The sequence below is a fragment of the Myotis davidii genome, unplaced genomic scaffold (genome assembly GCF_000327345.1).
Source record: "Myotis davidii unplaced genomic scaffold, ASM32734v1 scaffold1497, whole genome shotgun sequence".
NCBI classification, from domain to species: domain Eukaryota; kingdom Metazoa; phylum Chordata; class Mammalia; order Chiroptera; family Vespertilionidae; genus Myotis; species Myotis davidii.
Genome location: NW_006290147.1, coordinates 452,177 through 463,486, shown reverse-complemented (window position 1 = coordinate 463,486; position 11,310 = coordinate 452,177). Strand labels below are relative to the sequence as shown.

Genomic DNA, 11,310 nt, shown 5'->3' with positions numbered 1-11,310 from the left:
GTAATATTTTAAAGATTTTAATAATGAAGATTAAAACCTAAATATTAAAAAAAGTCATTTTACTCATTCTATCAATATTATATTTCCCAGCAATATTTTTTTGAAAAGAGTAAGGTTATATAGAAATAAAATTTTTATTTTTGATAGTTTAAGAACCAATTTCAAATATAGGGAGACTGATGTTCTATACCAAATATATTCTAGTAAAAGAATTTCTCAGTAACTAAGAGTCATTATTCAGAAATGTCATGACAGTATGACCCTGTGTTTTTACCTTCATAGAGAGCTCCATTTTGTTCTTCTTCTACTGCTTTTAGGAAGAGTTCTCGAGCCTATAAAAATAAACGGTGGAAAATATTTTGAAAATCAGTATTAAAAATGAGTATGAATAGCAGAGAATAGTCCTCTCAACAAATGGTCCTAGAACAACTGGACATCCTTAAGCAGAATAACAAACCTTGACCTAAACCTCACATCTTACATAAAAATTAAGTTGAACATGATCATGGGGTTAAATTAAAATTTTTTAACCTTTCAGGAAAAAGATGATAAAGAAAATCTTGGAGATCTAGCAGTAAGCAAAATTCTTATACTTCACACCAAAAGCACAAGCCATGAAAGTTGATAAATTGGACCTCATCAAAGTTAAAAACGTGTTCTGCAAAATATTCTGTTAAAGAAGATGGAAAGACAAATTATAAACTGAGAGAAAGCATTTAGAAAACAAAATGAGCTCTCAAAACTCAACACTGAAAACATAAGCAATCTAATTAGAAAAGATAAACCAACATTTCACAGAGAGGATATAAAAGCTGGAAATAGCACATGAAAACAGCGCCATTAGACATTAGGGAAATACAAATTAAAATTACAATGATGTGACCCAGCCAATGTGGCTCAGTGTTCGAGCATGGACTCATGAACTAGGAGGTCATGGTTTGATTCTACTCCGGGCAGATGTCTGGACTCAATCCCCTGTAGAGGGCATGCAAGAGCAAGCCAATCAATGATTCTCTGTCATCATTAATGTTTCTGTCTCTCCCTCTCCCTTCCTCTCTGAAATAAAAGCGTTTTAAAAAGTACAATGAAGTATTACTATACACCTATCAGAATGGCTAAAGTTAAAAAGTAATGACACACCAAATACTGACTAGGATGCAGCGACACTGGGTCACTTGTACATGGCTGAGGGAACATAAAATGGTACAAACACTGTAAAACAGTTTGGCAGTTTCTTTTTTTCTTCATATATATATAAATTGATTTTAGAAAGAGAGGAAGGGAAAGGGAGAGAAACATCCATGGGAGAGAAACATCAATCAGCTGCCTCCCACATGACCCCTACTGGGATCAAGTCCTGACCAGGAATCAAATCAGTGACCTCTAGGTTCACAGGATGAGGCTCAACCACACCTATGGGACTCTGGCAGTTTCTTTTAACCAAAGATGCACTTATCTAGAAATTACACTCTTAGGCCAAAAAAATGAAAACATATATTCATGCAAAACCTGCACATGAATAGTCACAGCAGCTCTGTACATAATAGCCAAACACTAGAAACAACCCAAATGTCCTTAAACTGGATAGTTAAAGAAATTGGGTATCCATAACATGCAATACTACTGAGCAATAAAAAGGAACAAACTTTTTATACACACAACTTCAATGGATCTTAAAGGAATTATGCTAAGCTCAAAAGTGTATGGTTCCATTTATATAGTATTTTTTAATATTAAAATTATATGCTTCAAGTCAAGATGATGGTGTAAACATGGTACTTGCCATCTTCCACAACCACATAAAAATTACAACTAAAACAATCAGCATTCAGAATCACCTGAAATCTAGCTGAAAGGAAGTCCTACAAATAGGGAATTGAAGAAGCAGTACATCAAGACTGGTAGGAGTGGAGATGTGGGGTGAATTGTGAACTGGTTGGTCCCACTCCCACATATGGTGGTTTAAAACCAGGAGGAATATCTTGGCTGTGGAGGTTTCCCTGAGGCGCAAGGGGTCCCAGCCCCACACCAGGCCCCCTCCCAGCCCAGGGTTCCAGTGCTGGAAAGAGAAGCCCCTGTAACTTCGAACTGTAAAAACCAGAAGGGATTGTGGCTGAGTGACATGGAGGCTGCTGCCTCAGGCAGCTCCTCTTAAAGAACCCATGCTCAGACTCACTCCCTCTGAGCTCCAGCACTCGAGCAGCAGCTTGAAAGAAACCTGGGACATTCAGGAAGGAACTAACTTGAGTGCAATCAGGGCAAGAGCTGAAGAGGCAGCTTTCTCCCAGACAGAAGTGCTGGCAGAGGCCATTGCTCCTTTGCTGAGATCTCTCCACCACAGAGCGACAGGCCAGTGCCATATCTGAATCTCCATCAACCTGGCTCACACTTTTTGCCCTGCTCTAGTGATTCCTTGAAACCCCACCCCTCCATACTTGCAGGCTCAACCAAGCCATTTGCAGTGCCTTTTACATACAACTGGCTTCATGCTTCAGACTTTCCTAAAATCTCTCAAACAAGCAGCAGCTGGCCTCAGCATGCCCCGTACCTCTCAGTAAGTGGCCCTAGGCCTGGCACTAGTGGCAGTCCGCCTTGGTTCATAGCTGGGCCTCTCTGGGACACCTTCAAGCCCAATACAAGTAGAAGCCATCTTTAGATTGCTTTGTAGTTCATGCTGGGTAGCCCCAGGCAGGGCACAGGGAGTGACTGACTTTGCATCTCCCAGGAGGTTCCAGAACCAGTTTTGACTACTCTGAATTACAACTCTACCACCTCCACAAGTGACACACTCAAGAGGCAGACTCGGTGAGCACCAAAGCCCCACTGAAATAAGTCCAGGGCTCCATAGGGTCAGCTCCTGCCTAGCAGCTCTTCTGCTGTAGTCACAGTCGATCCCCAAAACTGATTGGCTTGGGGATCAATCCCTCCCAGTGGCACCTACATCAGTCAGTGTTCAACTACAATAGGACAGTGCACAGCTCACACAAGGGCATACCTGGAGCGTCCAGCTCAGGTGATTGGGGAGGCTGAGCCACTGGGCCCTACAGGGCATCTACATACACAAGGTCACTCTACCAAGTCCTGGAGACACAGCTAATCTGCCCAATACATAGAAACAGACACAGGAAAGCAGCCAAATGTGGAGACAAAGAAACATGCCACAAATGAAAGAACAGAGGAAATCTCCAGAAAAATAACTAAATAAAATAGAAGCAAGGAAACTACCAGATACAGAGTTCAAAACAATGGTTATAACAAGAAACTTTAGTGAGAACTTCAAGGACCTTAGTGAGAACATCAACAACATAAAAAATGGACCAGTCAGAAATGAAGGATACACTACTGAAATAAAGAATAATTTACAGGGATTCAATAGTAGAGTAGAGGATGCTGAAAATCAAATCAAGAATTTGGAATATAAGAAAGCAAAAAACACCCAATCAGAAGATCAAAAAGAAAAAAATAATCCAAAAATATATAGTGTAAGGAGCCCCTTGGACAACTTCAAGTGTACCAACATTTGTATCATGGGGGTGCTGGAAGAAGAAAGGGAGCAAGAAATTGAAAACCTACTTGAAAAAATGACAAAAAAACTTCACTTACCTGGTGAAAGAAAGACATACAAGTCCAGGAAGCACAGAGAGACCCAAACAAGATGAACCCAAAGAGGCCCACACCAAGGCACATCATAATTAAAATGCCAAAGATTAAAGACAAAGAGAGAATCTTAAAAGCAGCAAGAGAAAAGCAGTTAGTTACCTACAAGGAAGCACCCATATGACTGTCAGTTGATTTCTCAATAGAAACTTCGCAGGCCAGAAGGGAGTAGCAAGAAATATTCAAAGTGATGAAAAGCAAGGACCTATAACCAAGATTACTCTACCCAGCAAAGCTATCATTGAGAATTAAAGGTCAGATAAAGAGCTTCACAGACAATAAAAAGCTATAGGAAACCAGTATTACATCACCACCAAACCAGTATTACATGAAATGTTAAGGGTCTTCTTTAAGAAGAAGAAAACGATAAAAAAATGAACAATGCAATGGCGATAAATACATATCTATCAACAGTTGAATCTAAAAAATCAAAATAAATGAACAAGCAGAACAGAAACAGACTCATAGATACCGACAACATTGTGACAGTTACCGGATGGGAGGAAAGTTAGAGGGGTGGATGAAAAAGGATAAGGGATTTAGAAGTACAAATTAGTCATAGTCCATGGACACAGACAATAGACAGGTGAAGGCCCAGGATGGGGTGCGAGATGGATGGAGGGGGGCAAAGAGGGAAAATGGGGACATCGGTAATACTCTCAACAATAAAATTTTTTAAAAAATATTAAAATTTCAGAAATGGAGAATAGGTCAGTTTTTGTCAGTAGTTAGGAATGGCAGGGGAGGAGGGAGAGACGAGAATGTAACTGCAAAGGTATAGCAAGAGGGAGCCTTGTGGTGACAAGATGATTCTGTACCTTGATTGTGGTGGTGATTACATGAAGCTTCACATTAATAAAATTGCACAGAACTATTTATTTACATACACACACAAAAGTACTTCTAAATCTAGGAAATCTGAATAAGCCCCATGCATTTTACCAATGTATATTTCCTAGTATTACAGCTATGTAAGACGTCACCATCAAGGGAGAATGGGAAAGGAGTCCAGAAGACTTCCCTGTACCTGTGAATCTGCAATTATTTTAAAATTAAAACAAGGGTCCTAATATATGGTGACAGGAAAATATTTGACTTTGGGTGGTGGGCACATGGTACAATATACAGATCTTGTAACATAGTAACCCACTCCTGAAACCTATATGATCATGTTGACCAATATCACCGCAATCAATTTAATAAAAACATAAAAATTAAAACAAAATGAACATGGAAGTTTTTAGTTATCATGGTAATGTCAATTATTTAATGGCAAATTACTTGTAAATAAAAACTTGGATCTGATGGTATAAAGATGACAGCTTCTGTGGTACAGGAGAATAATGGTAAGTTATGCTGTGCCCACTTCATGTGAATAAGTAATAGGAAAGAAGTAAACAATCAGACAGCATCCAAAATTTTTCCAGTGGGAACACTTTGAAAATTTTCCAGAATAAGGAAGTGATTAATGAATCATTATAAATTTGTTCAATTCAAAATATAACAAAATATTGCATTAAGACCTTTGAAAAGGTGTTAACATTTGAATAATTTTTTGCCCTTCTGTAATAATTTCAGAGGCATCAACCTCTAAGAGATCAAGTGAATCTCAGGGATCAGTAAGTTATCAAACAGGTCCATGAAGATAATGTACCTGCAGGAAAGAAGTCCATAAGGTGTGGCAATAACACCCAAAGTACCGAGAAGTGAGGGATGGATAAACTGGTATACTTGTCAAAGTATTTTTCAAGTATGATGTCCATAATACTTAACTTTTCTTCTTTTGCCAGTTCTTGCTTTACTTTGGTGTCTGCTGCTTTCAGAAAAGAGCCTCTTGCTGTTCTGCAAGATCGAGTTTCTAAATTGCCAGAGCCTACGCCTGGGGCAAGTTCAAACATCCACTGAGCTCTGAACATCTGGAGTTGTGCCTAGAAGAAAAAAGTATTTTAGGACTCCTCTAGAAAGAGTAGCTCAACTTGGGAACAATTTGTCAATAGGTCAAATATATCTATATATATAAAACCCTAATATGAAAATAGACCGAACAGAGGAACAACCGAACCAGTCGCTTTGACGTGCGCTGACCACTAGGGAGCGCGCACGGAACATGGCAGGTGTTGGCCGTAGCGGGATGGTGGAGCAGGTGAGCAGGGGCTCCAGACCAAGGTGGGGAGCCAATTGCTGTCATCGGGGCAAGTCTCTGGTGGTTACTGAAAATTCTTTGCTCTATGCGCTGTGGTGCTGCCCAGCACTCACCCCTGCAGCCAGAGCTGGAGCTGCTGCTCGCATCCACTGATGGCTCCAGCCCTGCTCGCACCCGCAGCCAGCGCTGGAGCTGCCACTCGCACCTGCAGCCAGTGCTTGGTGCCGTCAGTTGGTGCGAGCGGCAGCTGCCAGCCCCAATCTCCCTGAGGGCTTCTCCACCTCCCCCTGCTCCTGAGGGGTGATCGGGGCAGGAGCTGCCGCTTGCGGCCCCAGTCGCTCTGCGCTGTCAGCAGGTGCAAGCGGGGCTGGCGCCGTCAGCATGTGGGAACAGTGGGAGCGGGGCTGCCAGCAGACAAGGGGCCGGGTGGGGGCATGGAGGATGGGCTGAGACCTGCCCCTGTTCCCACCTCAGCCTCACAGCCCACAGTTCCTTTCAAGGGGTACAATTCGTGCACTGGGCCCCTAGTATATACATATTTTTTTTCTAAAACCAGAAAACACACTTTTAAATTACTAAGTTAATGCCATTAAACGCCTATTCTAAAATAATTTTCTGCTTAAAAGTTGAAAGAAACAATGAAAATTTGCCTAAAATAAGATTGTCTACACAGGAAAAAATCTAATGGTATGGGAAAAACAAGTTTTAATTAGAATAAAAAATATACACCATCACTTAGGCACTTAACTTAGATGCTTTCAAACATTTGTTTCCTTGGAATACACCATCTAGCAGATGTTGAGTGCTACTAACATTTCTGTTATCTGTAAACAACCCTTCTTTTTCTTAATAAGAAAATATTTTTTCTAATACATATCATTAATCTTTTTTAAAATACAGGATAAGTGAAGTCCCCTGTGTGGTGGACTGTGCTGTGCTGCCGCATCCCCCAACTGCTGGGATCCCCTCAGCTGTTAGCCCTTTTGGGGTATTGCCTCAGCAAGATCATACTCCCTTCCCAGGTGCTTCCTACCCAATGATACATCGATGAAAGTAATCAGTGACTGAAAAAGCCTGCCTCTCAAAGGTTCTTCCATCCTCAGGACTTCCACAGGAATAACGAAGGTGATTCATTAAAACTGCACAGCAGCTCAACTCCCCCCAACTCTGGCTTCCCTCTCTCCCTTCGAGGTGACCAAACAGTGTTGATCCCAAGAGTACTGCTTTAAATGCCTCCTACGTGGTACTCTCCATCTCCAAGTTTGCTTTCTAGGGAACCCAACACAAGATGCTCTTTCTCACAGAGAAGGCCATTGCCAGTAGGATTGTGGAATAGTCCTGGCTTTTTAAAAATTATATATATAAATGTTTCTAAAAAAAATTTTCTCTCCATTCTGTACACTGCTTTATTTTTTGACATGAAAATGTATTTATTTCTTTTTTTTTCTTATTGTTTAACATATTACAAGTAGTAGTACATATGTCTCCTTTTTTTCACCACTGACCTTTGGATCCCACCTTCCTACATCTAACACGTATACATCTAACCTCAAGAATCTTTAGCAGCACTCTTAATATCTACTAGATGATGCATTCCAAATGAATATTATAAAGCTGAATAATTCAATAAGATGCACTTACAAATTACAATGAATATTTTTCTATTTCAATGCACAAAGATTTACCCCATTCTTTTAAATGGCTGCTGTGTATTTCACTGTATGGATGCATCATTACTTAACACAAGTGATAGACACTTAGGCTGTATTCCATTTTTCCACATAAACAATGCTACAATAAACACTTCTGTACATGTATATTAACTCGCTTTCTCCCTGATTCTTTTTTTTTAAGAAATATATTTTATTGATTTTTTACAGAGAGGGAGAGGGATAGAGAGTTAGAAACACTGATTCAGCTGCCTCCTGCACACTCCCCACTGGGGATGTGCCTGCAACCAAGGTACATGCCCTTGACTGGAATCAAACCTGGGACCCTTGAGTCTGCAGGCCGATGCTCTATTTGCTAAAATAGAACTTATTTTTTATAAACTTGTAGAAAGTATAAAAAATAAGAAGCAGATAAAGGAACACTTGTTTCTCATTTCGACCTATATTGTTACTCTGCCTTCCAAAAAGTTGTAACAATTACACTTTCATGTACACGGCATCAGTGTTCTCATAGCCTGGATGGCAATGGGCATTATTCACCACCAATTTGATCATTTTTAAAAAAACTAAGTGTAGGTTTAATTTGTACTTTTTAAATTATTAATGAGGCTAGTTATCTTTTCAAATGTTTAATAGCCATTTATATTTTTTCCACTAGTTGTCCATTCATATATTTCTACCTGTGCTCCTCTTGCTGATTTATAAGATACCCTATATCCTGAGGCTATCAATCCTCTGCCCATATGTGGTAGTTTTTACAGGTGATTATTTCTCTTTTGACAGATTTAAGATGTCTTTTGCTATATTTAGGTTTAAAAATGTTAGGTGGTCAAATCTGTCAGTCTTCTTCTTTGAGGTGAGGGGTTTTGAGTCATGCCTTAAGCCCAGGTTTGCATACTTTAAACCCAGATACTGAACTACACAGCAGCAATTACTGATACATCTTTTTACAGAAAAAAAGAGAAATCTAAAACATAGTTATAATGTAAGCATTCTATAAACCCGTATGAAAATACAGTTAAATACAATGCAAAACAACCTACAGATCTTCACAATCATGACCAACTGCTGTTTATGTTTGGAAAGCAATGGAATAAGAATTAAATATATACTGAAGAAACATGCCTGCAGATCTGTTTCCGCAGGGCTTTCGTTTTCATCATCATCTGTTCTGATCGTATCAGAATGACAATCTTCCTCAGCTTCTGCCTGAAGGGGGGAAGGAGGGAAACAAATAATCAACATCAGTTTCTCTTTGAAATCTACACCAATCTTAGCTACTTGCCCAATGAAATACAAAAGTTGCTTTTCTCTAGATACTTTCCTCACAGGTTCTAGTTTTAAATGTTTTGGTAGGTGGTTAAAAAGAACAACTATGCTTTGGAAAATAACATTCAGTGGTGGTATAGAGTTCAGCAAATAGTTTTGTTTCACAGATCACTTAAAAGATGATGTACGTAATCCATATATACATGTTCCTTTTTTTACACACTGGCATCTTATTAATGTGTGAATATGACTTTTTTTTCTGCTTAATGTTTTAAATGCACTAGGAAAGCTCCTAAACCAAAGACATGTAATTGTGAAATGTTTTTTTGTAAAGAAGCCCCTTCTAGTTTGTAAATCCAGATTTTTATATATCAGATTAATTTAAAATGGAATAAAGCAGGACTGTGCATGGTTTGGAGCTTAACAGAAGTCTCAGATCAATTGCTTTCATTTTATCCTTTTGTTCTCAATAAATGTTTGCTAAATTAAACTGAACCCTACCTTCCAGTGAAGATGAAATGTTGCCTAGGTTCAGTCTGTTAAGTAATAGACTTATTAGCAAATGGGACTTGCTTAAGACTTATTGTGGTCAGTCCTATAGAGAAATGTGGCAATCAGGGAAATGACCTTGAAGGTTAGTTAGAAAAAATAATAAAACCGATTTAATTTTACTCATTTCAAAGATGCTAAGTTTCACAATTGCCAATTTTAGTTGTAATTTGCTTCCGGGGGGGAAAAATGTTTGTATTAGCACATATCTTGGAGTACGGTAACCAGTTACGTACTTGAACAACTTTGTAGTGCAACATAAATAAGCCTAGCTTCCTATCTTATCTCTGCGAACCAGACTTCAAGCAGAGGTGCCTTTAAGACTTGAACCAGTTAGTACATGATAAAGTGCTTGGCACACCGTAAAAGCTAAATCAGCAAAGAAATAAATAAAAGAGGCCAAAACTCAGACAAATTTCCAGAAACTGGAAAATTTGAGCAATACACTTCTTCTTCTGAGTCTTAAGCTGGGAGCTTTCCTTACTAAGAGCATCACTAATAGGAAAATACACAAGAAAGAACTTTGAATTTATAGATCCCATTGAGGAATGTATTTCTTCTCAAATAAGAGTCTGCTTTATTATTGTAAACTCTAAGTACAGCTAATTACAAGGAAATTGGGGTGCCCTAGGGTACCCAGGGAACAGCTTTCTCGAACTCGAGCCTAGTGGTCATACTAAACTGACTTCAACACTTCCCCTGCTCTCTCCAGATCCCTGCTCCTGGGTATGCTGCTTGAATGATGGCTGGAATGACTGTGCCTCCTTCCTCACTTGGCTACTCATCCTTCAAGATTCAGCTCAGGAATCATCCCAGTGGAGGGCATTTGCTGATCCTTTTAATTGCCTCTTTTCATTACACTTGTGCCTGTATCACGACACTTAAGACTTGCCCCTTGTGGTGACATTCTATGATTAAAAGTTTACCACAAATCACCTTACAGTTTTGGTTATATTGAAGGTTTGGTATTGTACCAGGGTCTAGCACTATGCCAGGCTGATAACAGGTGCTCAAAAAAAAAAAAAAATCAGTTGACAACAAATAAAACGCCATGTGGATAGATAATGCATTTCTCAAGAATGAGGAAAACAAGAAACCTATAATACAGATGGCACCTTTCTTCTTCCCTGAGCTCCTGTGTTATAGAGTTTTAATCCATTATTACTTTGATTTTGACAGTGTGGCAAAAATGAGAAACTATCAATTTGGGTTTCACGACTTTTTTCAATTTAAATACCACTTGAAATACGCAGGTCCTCAGCTGTCATCCAGAGATTTTCACTTAGTTTTTCCCAATTGAGTGTGACCTAAATTTCACCTTTCACTTGAGTAGCCGGTGTCTTCATCGTTTAACTCCTGTTTCGCACGTGCGATTAACGAAATATAAAAAGTTAAGTGCTTAATCCTGGTCAGAGAACCAATTCTGAAAGTTTAGGAGCATAGTCCGTTACTGCTTCCCCTATCCAGATTAATAAAATCAATTCACTCGGCCACTCATTTATTCACAATAAATATTTGAGTGTCTACTGTACGCTAATTCGTTTGGCATCATTTCACTCTTGAAACCTGCAACCCTAGAGATCAGTTTCTAGGACGGACAATGATTTCAAACCAAAGCCAGGCAGCCGAGGGCAGAGGCGTCCTAGTCCGGCCTGAAATAGTCCTACGGAATGTGCGTTGTCCGTTTCTGGAGCTTAGCTCGGCCTCTCCACGTGCACCGCGCTGCTGCCGCTTCTCAGGCCCTCGCTGCTGAGAGGCGAGACAAAATCCTTCCAAGCCCACGCCACCTGGCCCGCCTGCCAGCCTCCTATCCAGGGCACTGCCGCATCACGGGGCGCCCGGAGCCCAGGCCTCCCCGTGGGCACGGCTTTGCAGCGGGGGGAGCGATCAACAAGTGCCCCCGTTGGCCAGGGCGCCCTCCGGATCCAGAGGCGGCGACGGCTCAGCTCAATCTTTGCTCAGCGCTCAGTGCAAAATCCCTCGAGACGAGCGAGGCTGGTTCAGGGTCCTCAGAGAGCCGAG

At 40.2% G+C, this 11,310-nt stretch overlaps 1 protein-coding gene across 1 annotated transcript in view; it reads right to left on the bottom strand.

Annotated features, from left to right (window-relative positions):
• The window catches only part of FBXO9 (F-box protein 9), a 28,581-nt gene extending 19,902 nt beyond the window's left edge, over positions 1-8,679 (bottom strand). The window contains exons 1-3 of the mRNA XM_006763192.2: positions 8,596-8,679; positions 5,430-5,585; positions 275-332 (exon numbers count right to left, since the gene is read on the bottom strand). Of these exons, the coding sequence (XP_006763255.1) occupies positions 275-332; positions 5,430-5,573 (202 nt within the window). The 5' untranslated portion in view covers positions 5,574-5,585; positions 8,596-8,679. The remainder of the gene's footprint in view (positions 1-274; positions 333-5,429; positions 5,586-8,595) is intronic.
• Between the last annotated feature and the right edge of the window lie 2,631 nt (positions 8,680-11,310).